Here is a 26507-nt window from a genome sequence, read left to right as displayed (position 1 = left end):
ACTCCTTGTCTAGTGGTGGAGTCGTTATAATGTACATTTGGTTGTTTTTCTGGCTGCTTACTCAGTTATTGTATACATTTTTAATACGTTGGTTTTCGTGATAGAGGTGGCATCCTCTTTCAGCTGTTGTTTAATTTTTCCGGTCATTCATTTGATGCATTTACCTTCAACTCTTTCAACTTGAGTAAGGTCAGCTTTTTCTTGCAATTTCACATTTTCAACTCCATGGGCCGCTGTTGGTCAACGAGTTGCAGTTGCAGAGTGGATTTAAAGCTGTTCCTCCCATGTGATGTCGTTATTTCAGAGAAAGAGAAGGGGAGACAGCACTGTTCACCGAGTGGTTCGCTTTCAGATTGACACCACGGGCTTATAGACTGTTTTTCCAATTTCATGGATAGTATCAGTTTTCCTTCATCTTTTCGAATTCACTAGGAGGTTTTATTCGCTGTGAAAAGGGTTTTTACTCCGTATTGTTGGCGTAACGTTATCAGCGGGTAGAACAATGAGACGGCAAGTATTGCTTTTCATCTTCTCTCTCGGTTCCGTTCTTGGCCAAGTGAGCTACTCTATACCGGAAGAAATGCCAAAGGGTTCTGTTGTGGGCAACCTAGCACGGGATCTTGGTTTAGACGTAAAAAGACTTAAGTCAGGTAAAGCTCGCATATTTACTGGTGACAGTGCGGAATACATCGAGCTGAGTAGAGAAAGGGGAGTCCTTCTCGTGAAAGAGAGAATCGACAGAGAGTCTCTCTGTAGACAGATGACGCCTTGTGCTTTACATTTGCAGATTATTTTAGAAAACCCAATGGAGCTTTTTCGAATAACTGTAGAGATAACAGACATCAACGACAACATCCCCAGTTTTAAAAATAACGAGAAACGTTTTGAAATTAGCGAATCCGCTATAACGGGATCTAAATTTGTGTTGGAAAGGGCGGTAGATTCAGATATAGGCGTAAATGGGCTGAAAAATTACAGCCTGAAGCCTACCGATAATTTTGTTCTGAAAATACAAAGTCAGGCAGATGGTAATAAAAAAGTCGAAATGGTATTACACAAGCCGTTAGATAGAGAGAAAGAGGAGCAGATATCGTTGTTGTTAACAGCTGTTGACGGAGGGGAACCTCAGATGTCTGGTACAGTAAAGATTTTTGTGACCGTGCTGGATGTAAACGACAATGCTCCTGTTTTTATGCAGTCTGTTTACAAGGCAGCCATTGCGGAAAATTCCGAGAAAGGGACAACATTGACAAGAGTGAGTGCATCTGATGCGGACAAAGGATCAAACGGGGAAGTTTCTTATTCAGTTTCAACTGCAATGGACAGCCTGTCTGACATATTCACAATTAATGAAAACGGTGATGTAATATTAGTTGGGGCAATTGACTATGAAAAAGCCAAGAATTACCAAATTGATATTGAGGCTACAGACAGTGGAGGTCTTTCTGATTCCAGTAAGATCATTGTTGATGTAATTGACATAAATGACAATGAGCCTGTAATCAGTATACTTTCTAAATCTGATTCAATCCCAGAAAGCTCTCCTCAAGATACAGTAATAGCCATGTTTAGTGCCCTTGACCCAGATTCCAGTATTAATGGCCAGGTGAACTGCAGAATAAATGGCAATATACCATTTACTATCTCAACTTCCTCTCATGATTTCTATAGTTTGGTATCAGACAGTGATTTAGACAGAGAGGTCGCTTCTCACTATAACATCACAGTGACGTGTTCTGATGAGGGAGTGCCCTCTCTCTCCAGCAGCGTCACTCTCACCTTACAGATCTCTGATGTAAATGACAACGCGCCTGTCTTTGAGAGGAGCTCATATGAGGCCTGCATTGTAGAAAACAACACACCAGGCCTCTCTATATTCACAGTGAAAGCCAGAGACGCTGACTGGAACCAGAATGCCCGTGTTTCGTACATCCTGGAGGACTCCTCTGTTAACGGAGTGCCAGTCTCCTCATATGTTTCCGTCAGTGCTGATAGTGGAGTCATCCATGCAGTTCGCTCTATTGACTACGAGCAGATCAAAGACTTCCAGTTCCGCGTCAAAGCGCAGGATGGAGGCTCCCCTCCACTCAGCAGCAACGTGACAGTGAAAATAGTGATCCAGGACCAGAACGACAACCCCCCTCAGGTCCTGTACCCAGTCCAGACTGGTGGATCAGTGGTGGCTGAGATGGTGCCTCGTGCAGCAGATGTGGGCTACCTGGTGACTAAAGTGGTGGCTGTTGATGTGGACTCTGGACAGAATGCCTGGCTCTCCTATAAACTGCAGAAAGCCACAGACAGGGCGCTGTTTGAAGTGGGCTTACAGAATGGAGAAATCAGAACTATCCGCCAAGTGAATGATAAAGATGCTGTGAAACAAAGACTGACTGTTATAGTGGAGGACAACGGGCAGCCGTCTCGTTCAGCTGCAGTCATTGTTAACGTGGCGGTGGCGGACAGCTTCCCTGAAGTGCTGTCTGAGTTCACTGACTTTACACACGACAAGGAGTACAATGACAACCTGACTTTTTACTTAGTGCTGGCTTTGGCTGTAGTGTCCTTCCTCTTCATCACGTGTGTGGTGGTTATTATATCAGTGAAAATCTACAGATGGAGACAGTCTCGCACCCTGTTTCACTCCAACCTCCCTGTGATTCCATATTATCCACCACGTTACTCAGACACTTTGGGCACAGGGACTCTCCAGCACGTGTACAATTACGAGGTGTGCAGGACGACTGACTCCAGAAAGAGTGACTGTAAGTTCGGCAGAGCTGGTAGTCAGAACGTGTTGATAATGGACCCCAGTTCTACAGGGACCATGCAGAGGATACAGAGTGAGAAGAGCATCCTGGATGAACCAGATTCTCCTCTAGAGGTCAGTGTCATGGGATGTCATGTGGTCTTGCACCTTTAATGACGACTCTTCATGTATAAAGTTTAACTGCACATCATCCTGGGAATTTTTGTAGCCCAGAGCCATACTGTAACACATATTATACACTAATATCAACATAATACGATAAAATCTATTTTATTTCTATCTCCGAAACTACTGTACTTTATATAAAAAGCAATAACTTATAAACTAGCCCTTTTTATTGTTTTTTTTAATCCTGCTTCTAGTTGTCCTGACTACAAACTGAACCACATGATTTTCTCCTTTTTTCAAAGCCACGCTGCTTCAACCTTAAACTTATATTTGTGTGTATTTTACAGCTTCAGAGTGGTTACTGACCGACATTCATTTTTTAGTAAAACAAGTCATTACCTATCAGTGAAACTCATATTTATTGGCTGAAATGCATAACAGAATACCCAGTTTGTAACAGTCAGATTTCTGTAGTTTGGTTGCAGTGATTACAATTCATATTATCTGCTATATGAATATACATTTTTTACACTGTGCATTGATTTACTTTCATGTGTTGATCCTGTAATGCTGTCACGTTGAACACTGAGGGTCTTGCCAAAATTGATCAATATAATTGTAAATGTAGCACTGGAGTCTTGACAACATTTTTCAGAGAGGAAAACTATTGACACAAGTCAGTATGAGAGGAGAAGACCCCAAAAAACATGTTTATTGTATCTCTTTCCAGAAAATCCCTGCCCCCTTTTCTGCCTTTCTTTTAAATAATACATATTTTGATGGTCTTAGAATCTCTTGGCATAAGGAGACATATTTTGCACAACAGTCAAAAAAAACTCTCCTGACATCTGTATTGGTTTTCCGCTGCTAAACCTTTGTATTTTTAAGTTGTTTTCACAGTTTCGTTTTATCCTTTACCTCGCCTCAGTGTTTTGTTCAGTAAATAATCATAATGGCATCTGTTGAATAGTGTGGGAAGTTTTGATTTTGGAGTTTTAAGATGACCAGCACAAATATAGACCAATCTACTTCTGGTAGGGCTATTTAGGAAATCCTGTAATTCACAAACACCTTCTAGCATGAGATTGAACTGGCTGCACTTTTGTTGTACATAATGTGATTGAAAGTATCGTCTTTGGTGACGGTACAGCATTATCCTTACTGGCCATGTTTGCTGAATTGTGTGTTGTCTGCATTATCAAGCTCTTGTTTTGCGCCTTTTAGTCATTAACAAAGGTAAAACCATTGCGATAAATTAAAATAACTTGTCCTGATTTTCTGCTTGAAATACTGGCCTTGCAGTCCGGATGTACTATGTTAACATATATGTTTCATTAAGATGGAATTAGATAGTCTGCATGAATACCTGATGAGACTTCATCTAAAGAAATACTTTTTGTAGTGGCTTGGAGCAGTGGGATTTAAAATATATAGATATAATATTGAATTTTTCGCAGGAGGATAGACTTTAAATTTGTGGAGGGTAAATAGGAAATAGTCAGTTAGTGTTTGTTAATATGGAAGCTTGAATTTCAATTTTCCATTTATAATATATAAATCAAGTGGTGGATAACAGATAGCAATAATCATGTGCTGCTAATATGCCGATAAGTCATGAACTTCCTCACCTCTGTGGAAAAATACTGCTCCATGTAATTATTTTAAAGTTGCCCAACCTGTCAGATTTTTGCTGGCCAGTTCATTGAGAACTATAATGACTAACAAAGACATTGAGCTGCATAATACATTTAAAGAGCTGTCTGTGGGATGTTTATTTCCAGTGTTCAGTTTATCATCTGAAGTGCCAAAGTAGTCATTTATCATGGAAAATGAAACTTTGTTACACTTGTAATGACAGATTTTGCATCTAATATCCCTTAAACAGCATAACAAATTCAGAAAACAATTTGATCTGCCTTTATTTTGTATTTAATTTTTACATCAACCAATGAATTAGCATTTATGTACAAGATATATTTTTTAGGATTAATCTTATTCTGATCAACTTCAAAAAGAGATTTTTTTTTTTATTTCCAACCCTGCTACATTATTTAATAATGAAACTATGTACTTAAGTTCTTTAACAACTAAACTCCCAGTATTCCTCTCTTGAATATGTAATTATTAGTCTTCTGTCTTTTTGATAAATGAGTAATTTATTATTCAGAGTCCTTGCTTAATTTGTTTTTTAATTTCTTTAAACCATATTTCATTCTTCATATTTAGCCCCTTCCTGCAATGTTTAGTTTCCTGCAGTGCAAGTGTTTGGACTCTCAGGGCCGCTGTTGACCAGTGTAGAGCTTCCCCACATTATTTGATATCTTTAACAGAGAAAGAGACAGTCATTCGGCACACAACCGTCGTTGCAGACACCGGGAGAATTTGGCGCTGAGATTGGTTTCGGATTAAAACCAGTTAAAGTGTGGATTACTTTTTTTTTAGAGGATACATTGTAATAGAGAGACTATAACGTTTTGGATTACAGTTTATGTTTTCGTCTACCCTATTTCTCAAAGATAAAATGTTGGACAGAACAATGAGACGGCAAGTACTGTTGTTTTTCTCGATTGTTTCTCTGAGCTCCGTGTTCGGTCAGGTCACCTATTCTATTCCCGAGGAAATGTCGAAAGGTTCTTTGGTCGGTAACATAGCTCAGGATTTAGGGCTGGACGTGAAAAGATTAAAGTCAGGTAAAGCTCGCATATATACAGGAGACAACAAGGAATACGTCGAGCTAAATAAGGACAAAGGTATCCTGCTTGTGAAAGAGAGAATCGACAGAGAGACGCTGTTCGGGCAGACAACACCTTGCGCTTTACATCTTCAAATCACACTCGAAGACCCGATTGAATTCTACACAGTTACAGTAGAAATTAATGATATTAACGACAATGCACCCAGCTTCAAAAAGGAAGAGATGAAATTCAGGATCAGTGAGTCGGCTGTGATTGGAGCAAAATTTGTGTTAGAGAGAGCTATGGATCTGGATGTCGGTGTGAACGGGTTGCAGGGTTATACTCTAAAGCCTACAGACAATTTCAATTTAAAGCTCCAAAATCAGCAAGACGGGAGTAAAAAGGTGGAGATGGTTTTACAAAAACATCTGGACAGAGAGGCGCAAGAGCATCTCTCGTTAATTCTGACAGCCACTGATGGCGGTGATCCTCAGCTGTCGGGAACAATGCGAGTAGAAATTTCAGTGCTAGATGCAAATGACAATGCCCCAGTATTTACTCAGGAAGTGTACAAAGTCACTATAACGGAGACCGCTCCAAAGGGCACAATTTTATGTACAGTGAGTGCTGTAGATGCAGATCAAGGTTCAAATGGTAAAGTGTCATATTCAATTACAAACACATTGGATGATGTACCTTCTTTGTTTCAAATCGACGAAGAAAATGGTTTGGTAACTTTATCCAGAAAACTGGACTACGAAAAGACGAGCCATTATGAAATACACGTCCAAGCTAGTGACGATGGAGGACTGACAGATTCATGTAAGATAGTGGTCGAGGTGACCGATACAAACGATAATCAGCCGTCTATCAATATCATGTCTAAAACTAATTCAATATCAGAAAATTCAATATCAGGAACAGTCGTGACTATATTTAATGTTGAAGATCCTGACTCCGGTGAAAATGGAAAAGTTACTTGTAATATCGAAGACCACGTGCCATTTCTGATGAAAACGACGTCAAATAAGTTCTTTAGCTTAGTAACAGACAGTGATTTAGACAGAGAGAGAGCCTCTGAGTATAACATCACAGTGATGTGCGCTGATGAGGGAGTGCCCTCTCTCTCCAGCAGCGTCACTCTCACCTTACAGATCTCTGATGTGAATGACAACGCGCCTGTCTTTGAGAGGAGCTCATATGAGGCCTACATTGTAGAAAACAACACACCAAGCCTCTCTATATTCACAGTGAAAGCCAGAGACGCTGACTGGAACCAGAATGCCCGTGTTTCTTACATCCTGGAGGACTCCTCTGTTAATGGAGTGCCAGTCTCCTCATATGTTTCAGTCAGTGCTGATAGTGGAGTCATCCATGCAGTGCGCTCTTTTGACTACGAGCAGATCAAAGACTTCCACTTCCGCGTCAAAGCGCAGGATGGAGGCTCCCCTCCACTCAGCAGCAACGTGACAGTGAAAATAATGATCCAGGACCAGAACGACAACCCCCCTCAGGTCCTGTACCCAGTCCAGACTGGTGGATCAGTGGTGGCTGAGATGGTGCCTCGTGCAGCAGATGTGGGCTACCTGGTGACTAAAGTGGTGGCTGTTGATGTGGACTCTGGACAGAATGCCTGGCTCTCGTATAAACTACAGAAAGCCACAGACAGGGCGCTGTTTGAAGTGGGCTTACAGAATGGAGAAATCAGAACTATCCGCCAAGTGAATGATAAAGATGCTGTGAAACAAAGACTGACTGTTATAGTGGAGGACAACGGGCAGCCGTCTCGTTCAGCTGCAGTCATTGTTAACGTGGCGGTGGCGGACAGCTTCCCTGAAGTGCTGTCTGAGTTCACTGACTTTACACACGACAAGGAGTACAATGACAACCTGACTTTTTACTTAGTGCTGGCTTTGGCTGTAGTGTCCTTCCTCTTCATCACGTGTGTAGTGGTTATTATATCAGTGAAAATCTACAGATGGAGACAGTCTCGCACCCTGTTTCACTCCAACCTCCCTGTGATTCCATATTATCCACCACGTTACTCAGACACTTTGGGCACAGGGACTCTCCAGCACGTGTACAATTACGAGGTGTGCAGGACGACTGACTCCAGAAAGAGTGACTGTAAGTTCGGCGGAGCTGGTAGTCAGAACGTGTTGATAATGGACCCCAGTTCTACAGGGACCATGCAGAGGATACAGAGTGAGAAGAGCATCCTGGATGAACCAGACTCTCCTCTAGAGGTTAGGAAACTGCAACATTTTAAATCTGTCATGTAATGCAATTCAAAGTGATGATATTGGTACATGCATTCATTAGTGTTGAGTCTTTCAGCATAGATCCAAAAGTACCATATTGACATGGCTGAGAAGGTTAGGAAAGGGTCCAACATATTCATTCAGCACCATAGACAGCGACACCCAACATTGCAACCTTATTGAAGGTGTTCAAGTGTAAATCTTTGTAACTTTTTTATGAATTCTTACTAATAGAAACAACAATCCAGATTGGTCTATTATAATTGTAGCATTATAGATGTTGCTGAAGGACTTAAGTAAATATTTATTTTATATATCCTAAAAACATATCAGCATGATAATTCATTGGCAAACTTTTCTCTATTTTTTGTTCAGTTTGATTACACGTGTGGGACTTTGCACTGCAATGGTTATTTTACACTTTACTTGTAATATGTATTTTCAACTCAAAGCGTCGCTGTTGGCAAGCGTGTTGCAGTTAAAGTAGATGTTATTTTTTCTCTCTATGCCCTTCCCATCCGCCTTCATATGTTGTACAAAAAACCGAGGAAGACAGTATACATAGTGCGAGCTCGAAAGGAGCTCTGACTGGATTTGTTTTGTTGGACATATCTTCTCATTTTATTCTTTAAATGCGGATATTTTTTTGTGATCTACCTTCAGACTGACTGCATTGGGAGTTCTTTTGTTTTCATGGTGCAGGAACCGTCTTCAGTCAGAACAATGAGACGGCAAGTACTGTTGTTCATGTTGGCCCGATGTCTCGGCTTCGTGCTCGGCCAAGTCAGCTATTCAATTCCTGAGGAGATGGCTAAAGGCTCTGTAGTTGGTAAAATAGCGCATGATTTAGGGCTGGACGTGAAAAGGTTAAAGTCAGGTAAAGCTCGCATATATACAGAAGATAATGCCGAATACATCGAGCTAAATAAAGACCGAGGAGTCCTTCTTGTGAAAGAGAGAATCGACAGAGAGACGCTGTGCGGGCAGACAACACCTTGCGCTTTACATCTTCAAATCACACTCGAAGACCCGATTGAATTCTACACAGTTACAGTAGAAATTAATGATATTAACGACAATGCACCCAGCTTCAAAAAGGAAGAGATGAAATTCAGGATCAGTGAGTCGGCTGTGATTGGAGCAAAATTTGTGTTAGAGAGAGCTATGGATCTGGATGTTGGTGTGAACGGGTTGCAGGGCTATACTCTAAAGCCTACAGACCACTTCCAACTAAAGCTCAATAATCAGCAAGACGGGAGTAAAAAGGTGGAGATGGTTTTACAAAAACATCTGGACAGAGAGGCGCAAGAGCATCTCTCGTTAATTCTGACAGCCACTGATGGCGGTGATCCTCAGCTGTCGGGAACAATGCGAGTAGAAATTTCAGTGCTAGATGCAAATGACAATGCCCCAGTATTTACTCAGGAAGTATACAAAGTCACTATAACGGAGACCGCTCCAAAGGGCACAATTTTATGTACAGTAAGTGCTGTAGATGCAGATCAAGGAATAAATGGTAAAGTGTCATATTCAATTACAAACACATTGGATGATGTACCTTCTTTGTTTCGAATAGACGCAGAAAATGGTTTGGTATCTTTATACGGAAATCTGGATTATGAAAAGACGAGTCATTATGAAATACACGTACAAGCTAGTGACGATGGAGGACTGACAGATTCATGTAAGATTGTTGTCGAGGTGACCGATACGAACGATAATCAGCCGTCCATTAATATCATGTCTAAAACTAATTCAATATCAGAAAATTCTAAGTCAGGAACTGTGGTAACTATATTTAATGTTCAAGACCCCGACTCTGGAGAAAACGGCAAAGTCACTTGCAATATTAAAGAAAACATGCCATTTCTGATGAAAACGACGTCGAAAAAGTTCTTAAGCTTAGTAACAGACGGTGATATAGACAGAGAGGTAGCCTCTGAGTATAACATCACAGTGACGTGTTCTGATGAGGGAGTGCCCTCTCTCTCCAGCAGCGTCACTCTCACCTTACAGATCTCTGATGTGAATGACAACGCGCCTGTCTTTGAGAGGAGCTCATATGAGGCCTACATTGTAGAAAACAACACACCAGGCCTCTCTATATTCACAGTGAATGCCAGAGACGCTGACTGGAACCAGAATGCCCGTGTTTCTTATATCCTGGAGGACTCCTCTGTAAACGGAGTGCCAGTCTCCTCATATGTTTCCGTCAGTGCTGATAGTGGAGTCATCCATGCAGTGCGATCTTTTGACTACGAGCAGATCAAAGACTTCCAGTTCCGCGTCAAAGCGCAGGATGGAGGCTCCCCTCCACTCAGCAGCAACGTGACAGTGAAAATAGTGATCCAGGACCAGAACGACAACCCCCCTCAGGTCCTGTACCCAGTCCAGACTGGTGGATCAGTGGTGGCTGAGATGGTGCCTCGTGCAGCAGATGTGGGCTACCTGGTGACTAAAGTGGTGGCTGTTGATGTGGACTCTGGACAGAATGCCTGGCTCTCGTATAAATTGCAGAAAGCCACAGACAGGGCGCTGTTTGAAGTGGGCTTACAGAATGGAGAAATCAGAACTATCCGCCAAGTGAATGATAAAGATGCTGTGAAACAAAGACTGACTGTTATAGTGGAGGACAACGGGCAGCCGTCTCGTTCAGCTGCAGTCATTGTTAACGTGGCGGTGGCGGACAGCTTCCCTGAAGTGCTGTCTGAGTTCACTGACTTTACACACGACAAGGAGTACAATGACAACCTGACTTTTTACTTAGTGCTGGCTTTGGCTGTAGTGTCCTTCCTCTTCATCACGTGTGTAGTGGTTATTATATCAGTGAAAATCTACAGATGGAGACAGTCTCGCACCCTGTTTCACTCCAACCTCCCTGTGATTCCATATTATCCACCACGTTACTCAGACACTTTGGGCACAGGGACTCTCCAGCACGTGTACAATTACGAGGTGTGCAGGACGACTGACTCCAGAAAGAGTGACTGTAAGTTCGGCGGAGCTGGTAGTCAGAACGTGCTGATAATGGACCCCAGTTCTACAGGGACCATGCAGAGGATACAGAGTGAGAAGAGCATCCTGGATGAACCAGATTCTCCTCTAGAGGTTAGGAAACTGCAACATTTTAAATCTGTCATATAATGCAATTCAAAGTGATGATATTGGTACATGCATTCATTAGTGTTGAGTCTTTCAGCATAGATCCAGAAGTATAATATTGACATGGCTGAGAAGGTTAGGAAAGGGTTCAACATATTCATTCAGCACCATAGACAGCGACACCCAACATTGCAACCTTGTTGAAGCTGTTTAAATGTAACTCTGTAACTTTTTTATGAATTCTTACAAATAGAAACAACAATCCAGATTGGTCTATTATAATTGTAGCATTATAGATGTTGCTGAAGGACTTAAGTAAATATTTATTTTATATATCCTAAAAACATATCAGCATGATAATTCATTGGCAAATTTTTCTCTATTTTTTGTTCAGTTTGATTACACGTGTGGGACTTTGCACTGCAATGGTTATTTTACACTTTACTTGTAATATGTATTTTCAACTCAAAGCGTCGCTGTTGGCAAGCGTGTTGCAGTTAAAGTAGATGTTATTTTTTCTCTCTATGCCCTTCCCATCCGCCTTCATATGTTGTACAAAAAACCGAGGAAGACAGTATACATAGTGCGAGCTCGAAAGGAGCTCTGACTGGATTTGTTTTGTTGGACATATCTTCTCATTTTATTCTTTAAATGCGGATATTTTTTTGTGATCTACCTTCAGACTGACTGCATTGGGAGTTCTTTTGTTTTCATGGTGCAGGAACCGTCTTCAGTCTGAACAATGAGACGGCAAGTACTGTTGTTCATGTTGGCCCGATGTCTCGGCTTCGTGCTCGGCCAAGTCAGCTATTCAATTCCTGAGGAGATGGCGAAAGGCTCTGTAGTTGGTAAAATAGCACATGATTTAGGTTTAGATCTAAAAAGGTTGAAATCGGGTAAAGCTCGTGTCTATACAGGAGGTAGCTTAGAATACATCGGACTGAATAAAGAAAGAGGGGTCCTCCTTATTCAGGAGAGGATAGACAGAGAGGCTTTGTGCGGAGAGACGACGCCTTGTGCTTTACATTTCCAGTTAATTCTTGAAAATCCAATGGAATTGTTTCGTGTAACAGTGGAGATTATGGACATAAACGATAATACGCCCAGTTTTACAAATGCAGAAAAACGCTTTGAGATCAGCGAGTCTGCTGTGGTAGGATCGAAATTCATTTTAGAGAAAGCTATTGATTCCGACATTGGGCAGAATGGACTACAGCGATATCTACTTACTCCGACTGATAACTTTGTATTAAAACTAGAGAATCAAGGAGACGGAACTAAAAAGGTAGAGATGGTTCTACAGAAGCCTCTAGATCGAGAAAAGCAAGACTACATATCACTGTTGTTAACTGCTCTAGATGGAGGGGAGCCGCAGATGTCGGGGACAATGAAGATATTTGTTAATGTATTAGATGTGAACGACAATGCCCCTACATTTGCAAAACCGTTATATAGAGCAAAAATACTAGAAAATTCACCGAAAAGCACCAGTGTAACGACTGTAAGTGCATCAGATAAAGACATTGGCTCGAATGGAGAAGTATCGTATCTGATATCTACGAGCAAACGTGTTTTAACTGACCTTTTTAAGATTGACTCAAAAACTGGAGAAATTATTGTAATCGGTGAATTAGATTATGAAAAGGCAAAATCTTATCAAATGGATGTTGAAGTTGTAGACAGCGGGGGACTCTCTGATTCAAGTAAAGTCATAGTCGATGTTATTGATATAAATGACAACAATCCTGACATCAATTTAATTTCTAAATCTGATTTCATATTAGAGGACTCTCCTCCAAACACTGTTATAGCTATGCTGAGTGTAAATGATCTAGATTCAGAAAATAATGGAGAAGTAGATTGTAATATAAATGTCGAAATTCCGTTTAAAATACAAAATACAATGAACGGATTTTATAGTTTAGTTACAGAGGTAGCCTTGGACAGAGAGGTCGCTTCTCAGTATAACATCACAGTGACGTGTTCTGATGAGGGAGTGCCCTCTCTCTCCAGCAGCGTCACTCTCACCTTACAGATCTCTGATGTAAATGACAACGCGCCTGTCTTTGAGAGGAGCTCATATGAGGCCTACATTGTAGAAAACAACACACCAGGCCTCTCTATATTCACAGTGAAAGCCAGAGACACTGACTGGAACCAGAATGCCCGTGTTTCGTACATCCTGGAGGACTCCTCTGTTAACGGAGTGCCAGTCTCCTCATATGTTTCCGTCAGTGCTGATAGTGGAGTCATCCATGCAGTGCGCTCTTTTGACTACGAGCAGATCAAAGACTTCCACTTCCGCGTCAAAGCGCAGGATGGAGGCTCCCCTCCACTCAGTAGCAACGTGACAGTGAAAATAGTGATCCAGGACCAGAACGACAACCCCCCTCAGGTCCTGTACCCAGTCCAGACTGGTGGATCAGTGGTGGCTGAGATGGTGCCTCGTGCAGCAGATGTGGGCTACCTGGTGACTAAAGTGGTGGCTGTTGATGTGGACTCTGGACAGAATGCCTGGCTCTCTTATAAACTGCAGAAAGCCACAGACAGGGCGCTGTTTGAAGTGGGCTTACAGAATGGAGAAATCAGAACTATCCGCCAAGTGAATGATAAAGATGCTGTGAAACAAAGACTGACTGTTATAGTGGAGGACAACGGGCAGCCGTCTCGTTCAGCTGCAGTCATTGTTAACGTGGCGGTGGCGGACAGCTTCCCTGAAGTGCTGTCTGAGTTCACTGACTTTACACACGACAAGGAGTACAATAACAACCTGACTTTTTACTTAGTGCTGGCTTTGGCTGTAGTGTCCTTCCTCTTCATCACGTGTGTAGTGGTTATTATGTCAGTGAAAATCTACAGATGGAGACAGTCTCGCACCCTGTTTCACTCCAACCTCCCTGTGATTCCATATTATCCACCACGTTACTCAGACACTTTGGGCACAGGGACTCTCCAGCACGTGTACAATTACGAGGTGTGCAGGACGACTGACTCCAGAAAGAGTGACTGTAAGTTCGGCAGAGCTGGTAGTCAGAACGTGTTGATAATGGACCCCAGTTCTACAGGGACCATGCAGAGGATACAGAGTGAGAAGAGCATCCTGGATGAACCAGATTCTCCTCTAGAGGTTGGTCATATGTGATTACTAGGTGTTTCATTTGGCAAATATGTAAATAATTATCAAAAACTATTTCAATGCTATAGACGATTGTTTCTTCTCATTTTACCAATTCAGCACCATGGACAGAGACATTTAGCCGTACTTCAAGGTACTGTGTTCATAAGTAAGGGTTTTATTTATTAGATTGTGGCTTTTGGCTCCTGGTCATACCAACTACATTTTAATATTACTGATTTTGTTTTTAAAAAATTGTCTATTTTAATATAGTTCATACTAGTAAAAATACCCATGATCAAAATGATAATTTTTTAAAAGTTTTCCCTCGGTAAAAAGCATTCATCATCATCTTTCTCTCGACTGTTGCTGTTATGTGGGTTGAACAGAAAGGGCCGCTGTTGGCCAGAGTGTGGCAGTCTTCGATAGGGTTCGCAACTGTACCTCCCCCTTAGACTGTGTCATTGTAGACAATAAAACAGGCAAGAACCGCCTGCCCTTCTGAATGGAAAACTGGTCACTAGACATTGAAAGCTGTTTTATGTTGACATCTCCTTGTGATTCGATCAGGATATTTCACAATACTCATATGGATTACAGTTTTACTAAGACGACAGTGGAATACATCAACTAAATAATGAGACGGCAAGTACTGTTGTTCTTTTCGGTTCTCTCCCTCGCCTCGGTGCTCGGGCAGGTTAGCTACTCCATTCCTGAGGAAATGGAAAAGGGTTCCTTGGTCTGTAATATAGCTCAGGATCTCGGTTTGGATGTTAAAAGGCTTAAATCGGGTCGAGCTCGTATTCACTCGGGAGACAGCGCAGAATTTATCGAGCTGAATAAAGAAAGAGGAGTCCTCCTCATCAAAGAGAGAATAGACAGAGAGACCTTGTGTGGAGAAATGACGCCATGTGCTTTACATTTACAGATGATTTTGGAAAATCCGATGGAATTGTTTCGCATAACGATAGAAATCACAGACATAAACGACAATACCCCCACGTTTGCATCGAGCGAGAAACGTTTTGAAATTAGCGAGTCGGCTGTTATTGGTTCTAAATTTGTGCTCGAGAAAGCCATCGATGCTGACATCGGTACAAATGATCTTCAGAGCTATTCGCTTAATCCAACAAATAACTTTGCATTGAAACTAGAGAATCAAGCAGACGGAGGTAAAAAGGTAGAAATGGTTCTGCAGAAGCCTCTTGATCGAGAGCAGCAGGAGCAGATATCGCTTTTATTAACTGCTGTTGATGGCGGACAGCCGCGTATGTCTGGTACAATGCAGATAATTGTGAACGTGTTAGATGCAAACGACAATTCACCGGTTTTCACTAAGTCAGTATACAAGGCAACAATAACGGAGAATTCCCCAAGAGGAACCAGTGTTATAACTGTTAGTGCATCTGACAAAGATGGAGGCTCTAATGGAGAAATATCATACGCAATTTCAAATAGCATGCGTCGATTGTCCGACCTATTTCAGATCAACAGGAAAACAGGAGAGGTTATTTTGATCGGTGAAATAGATTATGAAAAATCAAAGCTCTTTCAAATTGATATTGAAGCTATAGATAATGGAGGACTCTCTGATTCAAGTAAGATCCTAATTGATGTCACTGATGTGAATGACAACAGTCCTCAGATAAAAGCTCTCTCTAAATCAGACACTATTTTAGAAGACTCTCCAGAGAACACCGTCATCGCTATGCTGAGTGTAAATGACCCTGACTCCGACAGGAATGGAGAAGTGAAGTGTAACATTAATGATGATATTCCTTTCAAAATACAAAATACAATGAACGGATTTTATAGTTTAGTTACAGAGGTAGCCTTGGACAGAGAGGTCGCTTCTCAATATAACATCACAGTGACGTGTTCTGATGAGGGAGTGCCCTCTCTCTCCAGCAGCGTCACTCTCACCTTACAGATCTCTGATGTAAATGACAACGCGCCTGTCTTTGAGAGGAGCTCATATGAAGCCTACATTGTAGAAAACAACACACCAGGCCTCTCTGTTTTCACAGTGAAAGCCAGAGACGCTGACTGGAACCAGAATGCCCGTGTTTCTTACATCCTGGAGGACTTCTCTGTTAACGGAGTGCCAGTCTCCTCATATGTTTCCGTCAGTGCTGATAGTGGAGTCATCCATGCAGTTCGCTCTTTTGACTACGAGCAGATCAAAGACTTCCAGTTCCGCGTCAAAGCGCAGGATGGAGGCTCCCCTCCACTCAGCAGCAACGTGACAGTGAAAATAGTGATCCAGGACCAGAACGACAACCCCCCTCAGGTCCTGTACCCAGTCCAGACTGGTGGGTCAGTGGTGGCTGAGATGGTGCCTCGTGCAGCAGATGTAGGCTACCTGGTGACTAAAGTGGTGGCTGTTGATGTGGACTCTGGACAGAATGCCTGGCTCTCGTATAAACTGCAGAAAGCCACAGACAGGGCGCTGTTTGAAGTGGGCTTACAGAATGGAGAAATCAGAACTATCCGCCAAGTGAATGATAAAGATGCTGTGAAACAAAGACTGACTGTTATAGTGGAGGACAACGGGCAGCCGTCTCGTTCAGCTGCAGTCATTGTTAACGTGGCGGTGGCGGACAGCTTCCCTGAAGTGCTGTCTGAGTTCACTGACTTTACACACGACAAGGAGTACAATGACAACCTGACTTTTTACTTAGTGCTGGCTTTGGCTGTAGTGTCCTTCCTCTTCATCACGTGTGTAGTGGTTATTATATCAGTGAAAATCTACAGATGGAGACAATCTCGCACCCTGTTTCACTCCAACCTCCCTGTGATTCCATATTATCCACCACGTTACTCAGACACTTTGGGCACAGGGACTCTCCAGCACGTGTACAATTACGAGGTGTGCAGGACGACTGACTCCAGAAAGAGTGACTGTAAGTTCGGCAGAGCTGGTAGTCAGAACGTGTTGATAATGGACCCAAGTTCTACAGGGACCATGCAGAGGATACAGAGTGAGAAGAGCATCCTGGATGAACCAGATTCTCCTCTAGAGGTTAGAAAACTGCTTAAATGTAAATATTTTATAATATGCAATTCAAAGTCATGATATTGGTCCATTCATTTATTAGTGTAGTGTCTTTTAAGAGAAATCCCAAAGTACCATGTTGAAATGGCTGGGAATTTAGGTAAGGGTACAACATACTGATTCAGCACCATAGACAGCGACACCCTACAATGCCCCTTCAGTTAACGAGTTCATTGTGATTTTTTTTTAAATTATTTTGTTTGTTCACTTCTGAATTTTTCGTATTAGAAACATCAATCTAAAAACCATCGTTTGTGTTTGTTATAGATGTTGCTAATGGATATTCATTATGAATATTGAAGGAACATATCAGTATGATAATCCATTGGCAAACTTTTCTCTGGTTTTGTTTCAGTTTGATTACACGTGTGGGACTTTGCACTGCAATGGTTATTTTACACTTTACTTGTAATATGTATTTTCAACTCAAAGCGTCGCTGTTGGCAAGCGTGTTGCAGTTGAAGTCGATGTTATTTTTTCTCTCTATGCCCTTCCCATCCGCCTTCATATGTTGTACAAAAAACAGAGGAGCTCTGTGTACGTAGTGCGAGCTCGAAAGGAGCTCTGACTGGATTTGTTTTGTTGGACATATCTTCTCATTTTATTCTTTAAATGCGGATATTTTTTTGTGATCTACCTTCAGACTGACTGCATTGGGAGTTCTTTTGTTTTCATGGTGCAGGAACCGTCTTCAGTCAGAACAATGAGACGGCAAGTACTGTTGTTCATGTTGGTCCGATGTCTCGGCTGCGTGCTCGGCCAAGTCAGCTATTCAATTCCTGAGGAGATGGCGAAAGGCTCTGTAGTTGGTAATATAGCACATGATTTAGGTTTGGATCTAAAAAGGTTGAAATCGGGTAAAGCTCGTGTCTATACAGGAGGTAGCTTAGAATACATCGGACTGAATAAAGAAAGAGGGGTCCTCCTTATTCAGGAGAGGATAGACAGAGAGGCTTTGTGCGGAGAGACGACGCCTTGTGCTTTACATTTCCAGTTAATTCTTGAAAATCCAATGGAATTGTTTCGTGTAACAGTGGAGATTATGGACATAAACGATAATACGCCCAGTTTTACAAATGCAGAGAAACGCTTTGAGATCAGCGAGTCTGCTGTGGTAGGATCGAAATTCGTTTTAGAGAAAGCTATTGATTCCGACATTGGGCAGAATGGACTACAGCGATATCTACTTACTCCGACTGATAACTTTGTATTAAAACCTGGAAACCAGGCAGACCGAAGTAAAAAGATAGAGATGGTTCTACAAAAGCCTCTAGATCGAGAAAAGCAAGACTATATATCACTGTTGTTAACTGCTCTAGATGGAGGGGAGCCGCAGATGTCGGGGACAATGAAGATATTTGTTAATGTATTAGATGCAAACGACAATGCCCCTACATTTGCAAAACCGTTATATAGAGCAAAAATATTAGAAAATTCACCGAAAAGCACCAGTGTAACGACTGTAAGTGCATCAGATAAAGACATTGGCTCGAATGGAGAAGTATCGTATCTGATATCTCCCAGTGATCGCGTTTTATCTGAGCTCTTTAAGATCAATTCAATAACTGGTGAAATTATTGTAGTCGGTGAATTAGATTATGAAAAGTCTAAAGTGTATGAAATTGATGTTGAAGTTGTAGACAGCGGGGGACTCTCTGATTCAAGTAAAATCATAGTCGATGTTATTGATATAAATGACAACAAACCTGACATCAACGTTATTTCTAAATCTGATTTCATATTAGAGGACTCTCCTTCAAACACTGTTATAGCTATGCTGAGTGTAAATGATCTAGATTCAGAAAATAATGGAGAAGTAGAGTGTAATATAGATAGCGATATTCCGTTTAAAATACAAAATGCAATGAATGGATTTTATACTTTAGTGACTGAGGTCACCTTAGACAGAGAGGTCGCTTCACAATATAATATCACAGTGACGTGTTCTGATGAGGGAGTGCCCTCTCTCTCCAGCAGCGTCACTCTCACCTTACAGATCTCTGATGTGAATGACAACGCGCCTGTCTTTGAGAGGAGCTCATATGAGGCCTACATTGTAGAAAACAACACACCAGGCCTCTCTATATTCACAGTGAAAGCAAGAGACGCTGACTGGAACCAGAATGCCCGTGTTTCGTACATCCTGGAGGACTCCTCTGTTAACGGAGTGCCAGTCTCCTCATATGTTTCCGTCAGTGCTGATAGTGGAGTCATCCATGCAGTGCGCTCTTTTGACTACGAGCAGATCAAAGACTTCCAGTTCCGCGTCAAAGCGCAGGATGGAGGTTCCCCTCCACTCAGTAGCAACGTGACAGTCAAAATAGTGATCCAGGACCAGAACGATAACCCCCCTCAGGTCCTGTACCCAGTCCAGACTGGTGGATCAGTGGTGGCTGAGATGGTGCCTCGTGCAGCAGATGTGGGTTACCTGGTGACTAAAGTGGTGGCTGTTGATGTGGACTCTGGACAGAATGCCTGGCTCTCGTATAAACTGCAGAAAGCCACAGACAGGGCGCTGTTTGAAGTGGGCTTACAGAATGGAGAAATCAGAACTATCCGTCAAGTGAATGATAAAGATGCTGTGAAACAAAGACTGACTGTTATAGTGGAGGACAACGGGCAGCCGTCTCGTTCAACTGCAGTCATTGTTAACGTGGCGGTGGCGGACAGCTTCCCTGAAGTGCTGTCTGAGTTCACTGACTTTACACACGACAAGGAGTACAATGACAACCTGACTTTTTACTTAGTGCTGGCTTTGGCTGTAGTGTCCTTCCTCTTCATCACGTGTGTAGTGGTTATTATATCAGTGAAAATCTACAGATGGAGACAGTCTCGCACCCTGTATCACTCCAACCTCCCTGTGATTCCATATTATCCACCACGTTACTCAGACACTTTGGGCACAGGGACTCTTCAACACGTGTACAATTACGAGGTGTGCAGGACGACTGACTCCAGAAAGAGTGACTGTAAGTTCGGCAGAGCTGGTAGTCAGAACGTGTTGATAATGGACCCCAGTTCTACAGGGACCATGCAGAGGATACAGAGTGAGAAGAGCATCCTGGATGAACCAGATTCTCCTCTAGAGGTTGGTCATATGTGATTACTAGGTGTTTCATTTGGCAAATATGTACATAATTATCTATATCTAATTATCTATCTATATGCTATAGACGATTGTTTCTTCTCATTTTACCAATTCAGCACCATGGACAGAGACATTGAGCAGTAATTCAAGGTACTGTGTTCATAAGTAGGGGTTTTATTTATTAGACTGTGGCTTTTGGCTCCTGGTCATACCAACTACATTTTAATATTACTGATTTTGTTTTTTTAAAAATTGTCTATTTTAATATAGTTCATACTAGTAAAAATACCCATGATCAAAATGATAATGTTTTAAAAGTTTTCCCTCGGTAAAAAGAATTTCTCATCATCTTTCTCTCGACTGTTGCTGTTATGTGGGTTGAACAGAAAGGGCCGCTGTTGGCCAGAGTGTGGCAGTCTTCGATAGGGTTCGCAACTGTACCTCCCCCTTAGACTGTGTCATTGTAGACAATAAAACAGGCAAGAACCGCCTGCCCTTCTGAATGGAAAACTGGTCACTAGACATTGAAAGCTGTTTTATGTTGACATCTCCTTGTGATTCGATCAGGATATTTCACAATACTCATATGGATTACAGTTTTACTAAGACGACAGTGGAATACATCGACTAAATAATGAGACGGCAAGTACTGTTGTTCTTTTCGGTTCTCTCCCTCGCCTCGGTGCTCGGGCAGGTTAGCTACTCCATTCCTGAGGAAATGGAAAAAGGTTCCTTGGTCTGTAATATAGCTCAGGATCTCGGTTTAGATGTTAAAAGGCTTAAATCGGGTCGAGCTCGTATTCACTCCGGAGACAGCGCAGAATTTATCGAGCTGAATAAAGAAAGAGGAGTCCTCCTCATCAAAGAGAGAATAGACAGAGAGACCTTGTGTGGAGAAATGACGCCATGTGCTTTACATTTACAGATGATTTTGGAAAATCCGATGGAATTGTTTCGCATAACGATAGAAATCACAGACATAAACGACAATGCACCCACGTTTTCGTCGGGCGAGAAACGTTTTGAAATTAGCGAGTCGGCTGTTATTGGTTCTAAATTTGTGCTAGAGAAAGCCATCGATGCTGACATCGGTACAAATGATCTTCAGAGCTATTCGCTTAATCCAACAAATAACTTTGCATTGAAACTAGAGAATCAAGCAGACGGAGGTAAAAAGGTAGAAATGGTTCTGCAGAAGCCTCTAGATCGAGAGCAGCAGGAGCAGATATCGCTTTTATTAACTGCTGTTGATGGCGGACAGCCGCGTATGTCTGGTACAATGCAGATCATTGTGAACGTGTTAGATGTAAACGACAATTCACCGGTTTTCACTAAGTCAGTATACAAGGCAACAATAACGGAGAATTCCCCAAGAGGAACCAGTGTTATAACTGTTAGTGCATCTGACAAAGATGGAGGCTCTAATGGAGAAATATCATATGCAATTTCAAGTAGCATGCGTCGACTATCCGACCTATTTCAGATCAACAGGAAAACAGGAGAGGTTATTTTGATCGGTGAAATAGATTATGAAAAATCAAAGCTCTTTCAAATTGATATTGAAGCTATAGATAATGGAGGACTCTCTGATTCAAGTAAGATCCTAATTGATGTCACTGATGTGAATGACAACAGTCCTCAGATAAAAGCTCTCTCTAAATCAGACACTATTTTAGAAGACTCTCCAGAGAACACCGTCATCGCTATGCTGAGTGTAAATGACCCTGACTCCGACAGGAATGGAGAAGTGAAGTGTAACATTAATGATGATATTCCTTTCAAAATACAAAATACAATGAACGGATTTTATAGTTTAGTTACAGAGGTAGCCTTGGACAGAGAGGTCGCTTCTCAATATAACATCACAGTGACGTGTTCTGATGAGGGAGTGCCCTCTCTCTCCAGCAGCGTCACTCTCACCTTACAGATCTCTGATGTGAATGACAACGCGCCTGTCTTTGAGAGGAGCTCATATGAGGCCTACATTGTAGAAAACAACACACCAGGCCTCTCTGTTTTCACAGTGAAAGCAAAAGACGCTGACTGGAATCAGAATGCCCGTGTTTCTTACATCCTGGAGGACTTCTCTGTTAACGGAGTGCCTGTCTCCTCATATGTTTCCGTCAGTGCTGATAGTGGAGTCATCCATGCAGTGCGCTCTTTTGACTACGAGCAGATCAAAGACTTCCAGTTCCGCGTCAAAGCGCAGGATGGAGGCTCCCCTCCACTCAGTAGCAACGTGACAGTCAAAATAGTGATCCAGGACCAGAACGACAACCCCCCTCAGGTCCTATACCCAGTCCAGACTGGTGGGTCAGTGGTGGCTGAGATGGTGCCTCGTGCAGCAGATGTGGGCTACCTAGTGACTAAAGTGGTGGCTGTTGATGTGGACTCTGGACAGAATGCCTGGCTCTCGTATAAACTGCAGAAAGCCACAGACAGGGCGCTGTTTGAAGTGGGCTTACAGAATGGAGAAATCAGAACTATCCGTCAAGTGAATGATAAAGATGCTGTGAAACAAAGACTGACTGTTATAGTGGAGGACAACGGGCAGCCGTCTCGTTCAGCTGCAGTCATTGTTAACGTGGCGGTGGCGGACAGCTTCCCTGAAGTGCTGTCTGAGTTCACTGACTTTACACACGACAAGGAGTACAATGACAACCTGACTTTTTACTTAGTGCTGGCTTTGGCTGTAGTGTCCTTCCTCTTCATCACGTGTGTGGTGGTTATTATATCAGTAAAAATCTACAGATGGAGACAGTCTCGCACCCTGTTTCACTCCAACCTCCCTGTGATTCCATATTATCCACCACGTTACTCAGACACTTTGGGCACAGGGACTCTCCAGCACGTGTACAATTACGAGGTGTGCAGGACGACTGACTCCAGAAAGAGTGACTGTAAGTTCGGCAGAGCTGGTAGTCAGAACGTGTTGATAATGGACCCCAGTTCTACAGGGACCATGCAGAGGATACAGAGTGAGAAGAGCATCCTGGATGAACCAGACTCTCCTCTAGAGGTTAGAAAATCTAAACAATCTAAACATTTTACAGCTATGCTTTTCAAATTCAATTTTTTTCGTGGTGCATCCGTTACCTCAAACTCTTTCAATGCTGTAGACGAGTGTGTTTCTTTACAGCTTTCCCTTTCAGCACCATGGACAGTGCCATTTTCCTTTGCACTCAAGTTACTCTGTCAATAAGTAAAGTTTTTCATAATTATGTCATGGCTTTTTGCCTCATACCAACTACATTTCAATATTACTGCTTTTGTAAACACATTTAGCTTCCATAATATAGTTATTACTTATAATAATACCCATGATCAAAATGATAATGTTTTAAAAGATTTCCCTCGGTAAAAAGAATTTCTCATCATCTTTCTCTCGACTGTTGCTGTTATGTGGGTTGAACAGAAAGGGCCGCTGTTGGCCAGAGTGTGGCAGTCTTCGATAGGGTTCGCAACTGTACCTCCCCCTTAGACTGTGTCATTGTAGACAATAAAACAGGCAAGAACCGCCTGCCCTTCTGAATGGAAAACTGGTCACTAGACATTGAAAGCTGTTTTATGTTGACATCTCCTTGTGATTCGATCAGGATATTTCACAATACTCATATGGATTACAGTTTTACTAAGACGACAGTGGAATACATCGACTAAATAATGAGACGGCAAGTACTGTTGTTCTTTTCGGTTCTCTCCCTCGCCTCGGTGCTCGGGCAGGTTAGCTACTCCATTCCTGAGGAAATGGAAAAAGGTTCCTTGGTCTGTAATATAGCTCAGGATCTCGGTTTAGATGTTAAAAGGCTTAAATCGGGTCGAGCTCGTATTCACTCCGGAGACAGCGCAGAATTTATCGAGCTGAATAAAGAAAGAGGAGTCCTCCTCATCAAAGAGAGAATAGACAGAGAGACCTTGTGTGGAGAAATGACGCCATGTGCTTTACATTTACAGATGATTTTGGAAAATCCGATGGAATTGTTTCGCATAACGATAGAAATCACAGACATAAACGACAACGCTCCGAGTTTTGAATCGAGCGAGAAACGTTTTGAAATTAGCGAGTCGGCTGTTATTGGTTCTAAATTTGTGCTCGAGAAAGCCATCGATGCTGACATCGGTACAAATGATCTTCAGAGCTATTCGCTTAATCCAACAAATAACTTTGCATTGAAACTAGAGAATCAAGCAGACGGAGGTAAAAAGGTAGAAATGGTTCTGCAGAAGCCTCTAGATCGAGAGCAGCAGGAGCAGATATCGCTTTTATTAACTGCTGTTGATGGCGGACAGCCGCGTATGTCTGGTACAATGCAGATCATTGTTAACGTGTTAGATGCAAACGACAATTCACCGGTTTTCACTAAGTCAGTATACAAGGCAACAATAACGGAGAATTCCCCAAGAGGAACCAGTGTTATAACTGTTAGTGCATCTGACAAAGATGGAGGCTCTAATGGAGAAATATCATACGCAATTTCAAGTAGCAAACGTCGATTTTCAAACCTATTTCAGATCAACAGGAAAACAGGAGAGGTTATTCTGATCGGTGAAATAGATTATGAAAAATCAAAGCTCTTTCAAATTGATATTGAAGCAATAGATAATGGAGGACTCTCTGATTCAAGTAAGATCCTAATTGATGTCACTGATGTGAATGACAACAGTCCTCAGATAAAAGCTCTCTCTAAATCAGACACTATTTTAGAAGACTCTCCAGAGAACACCGTCATCGCTATGCTGAGCATAAATGACCCTGACTCCGACAGGAATGGAGAAGTGAAGTGTAACATTAATGATGATATTCCGTTCAAAATACAAAATACAATGAATGGATTTTATACTTTAGTGACTGAGGTAGCCTTGGACAGAGAGGTCGCTTCACAATATAACATCACAGTGACGTGTTCTGATGAGGGAGTGCCCTCTCTCTCCAGCAGCGTCACTCTCACCTTACAGATCTCTGATGTGAATGACAACGCACCTCTCTTTGAGAGGAGCTCATATGAGGCCTACATTGTAGAAAACAACACACCAGGCCTCTCTATATTCACAGTGAAAGCCAGAGACGCTGATTGGAACCAGAATGCCCGTGTTTCTTACATCCTGGAGGACTTCTCTATTAACGGAGTGCCAGTCTCCTCATACGTTTCCGTCAGTGCTGATAGTGGAGTCATCCATGCAGTGCGCTCTTTTGACTACGAGCAGATCAAAGACTTCCACTTCCGCGTCAGAGCGCAGGATGGAGGCTCCCCTCCACTCAGTAGCAACGTGACAGTTAAAGTAGTGGTCCAGGACCAGAACGACAACCCCCCTCAGGTCCTGTACCCAGTCCAGACTGGTGGATCAGTGGTGGCTGAGATGGTGCCTCGTGCAGCAGATGTGGGCTACCTGGTGACTAAAGTGGTGGCTGTTGATGTGGACTCTGGACAGAATGCCTGGCTCTCGTATAAACTGCAGAAAGCCACAGACAGGGCGCTGTTTGAAGTGGGCTTACAGAATGGAGAAATCAGAACTATCCGTCAAGTGAATGATAAAGATGCTGTGAAACAAAGACTGACTGTTATAGTGGAGGACAACGGGCAGCCGTCTCGTTCAGCTGCAGTCATTGTTAACGTGGCGGTGGCGGACAGCTTCCCTGAAGTGCTGTCTGAGTTCACTGACTTTACACACGACAAGGAGTACAATGACAACCTGACTTTTTACTTAGTGCTGGCTTTGGCTGTAGTGTCCTTCCTCTTCATCACGTGTGTAGTGGTTATTATATCAGTGAAAATCTACAGATGGAGACAGTCTCGCACCCTGTATCACTCCAACCTCCCTGTGATTCCATATTATCCACCACGTTACTCAGACACTTTGGGCACAGGGACTCTCCAGCACGTGTACAATTACGAGGTGTGCAGGACGACTGACTCCAGAAAGAGTGACTGTAAGTTCGGCAGAGCTGGTAGTCAGAACGTGTTGATAATGGACCCCAGTTCTACAGGGACCATGCAGAGGATACAGAGTGAGAAGAGCATCCTGGATGAACCAGACTCTCCTCTAGAGGTGGGTCATGGGGTTAACGTCATCTTTTAGTTTCGGCAAAATGTATGAAATCTATGATTTATAAACGGTAAACATTTCAGTACCCTGGAAAGCGACAGTTGAACCACAGATCCGCATTGCTTCACTTTTGTGATTCGTTTTGTCAAGCTTTTTACTGTTTTCCCACTCTCATAGTTAACACATTTGTGTTCTTAAATGCCACATTAAATTATTACATTACTGACTCCCAAAAGGTTAATTTGATATTTTATAAAAGCACTCGGTTACACCACCTTTTGGGAGGGTTGTTTT

The 26507-nt window shown here is 42.4% G+C and overlaps 7 protein-coding genes and 1 pseudogene across 42 annotated transcripts in view; all 8 read left to right on the top strand.

Moving 5' to 3' along the window:
- LOC109979913 (protocadherin gamma-A11-like) overlaps window positions 1–26507 on the top strand; it is a 312688-nt gene that overhangs the window by 218112 nt on the left and 68069 nt on the right. For 2 of the 36 annotated variants that reach the window (XM_065958649.1, XM_065958627.1), the window contains exon 1: window positions 17748–20168. The exons of the other annotated variants lie outside the window; for them this stretch is intronic. In XM_065958649.1, coding sequence (XP_065814721.1) covers window positions 17754–20168 — 2415 coding nt within the window. In that variant the 5' untranslated portion in view covers window positions 17748–17753. Of the gene's footprint in view, window positions 1–17747; window positions 20169–26507 lie in introns of those variants that run through there. 36 annotated transcript variants of the gene reach the window in all.
- LOC109978546 (protocadherin beta-16-like) lies at window positions 499–3851 on the top strand. The gene has a single exon (XM_020627881.3). It carries the CDS (start codon window positions 503–505, stop codon window positions 2915–2917), a length of 2415 nt encoding a protein of 804 aa, XP_020483537.2. The 5' UTR covers window positions 499–502; the 3' UTR covers window positions 2918–3851.
- LOC109978545 (protocadherin beta-16-like) lies at window positions 5110–7844 on the top strand. The gene has a single exon (XM_020627880.2). The coding sequence runs from the start codon at window positions 5361–5363 to the stop codon at window positions 7827–7829; it is 2469 nt and encodes an 822-aa protein (XP_020483536.2). The 5' UTR covers window positions 5110–5360; the 3' UTR covers window positions 7830–7844.
- On the top strand, window positions 8162–10967 carry LOC109978544 (protocadherin beta-16-like). Its single transcript, XM_065958678.1, has one exon. The coding sequence runs from the start codon at window positions 8502–8504 to the stop codon at window positions 10950–10952; it is 2451 nt and encodes an 816-aa protein (XP_065814750.1). The 5' UTR covers window positions 8162–8501; the 3' UTR covers window positions 10953–10967.
- Window positions 11353–14079, top strand: LOC136179939 (protocadherin gamma-A11 pseudogene; annotated as a pseudogene).
- LOC136179936 (protocadherin beta-16-like) lies at window positions 14658–17116 on the top strand. Its single transcript, XM_065958682.1, has one exon. The coding sequence runs from the start codon at window positions 14663–14665 to the stop codon at window positions 17099–17101; it is 2439 nt and encodes an 812-aa protein (XP_065814754.1). The 5' UTR covers window positions 14658–14662; the 3' UTR covers window positions 17102–17116.
- On the top strand, window positions 20586–23376 carry LOC136179932 (protocadherin beta-16-like). Its single transcript, XM_065958673.1, has one exon. The coding sequence runs from the start codon at window positions 20803–20805 to the stop codon at window positions 23368–23370; it is 2568 nt and encodes an 855-aa protein (XP_065814745.1). The 5' UTR covers window positions 20586–20802; the 3' UTR covers window positions 23371–23376.
- Window positions 23832–26246, top strand: LOC114920712 (protocadherin beta-16-like). The gene has a single exon (XM_029279046.2). It carries the CDS (start codon window positions 23832–23834, stop codon window positions 26244–26246), a length of 2415 nt encoding a protein of 804 aa, XP_029134879.2.

The sequence above is a fragment of the Labrus bergylta genome, chromosome 9 (genome assembly GCF_963930695.1).
Source record: "Labrus bergylta chromosome 9, fLabBer1.1, whole genome shotgun sequence".
Classification (NCBI taxonomy): domain Eukaryota; kingdom Metazoa; phylum Chordata; class Actinopteri; order Labriformes; family Labridae; genus Labrus; species Labrus bergylta.
The sequence above is the reverse complement of the archived record's forward strand: the minus strand, read 5'-3'. Positions and strand labels throughout refer to the sequence as shown.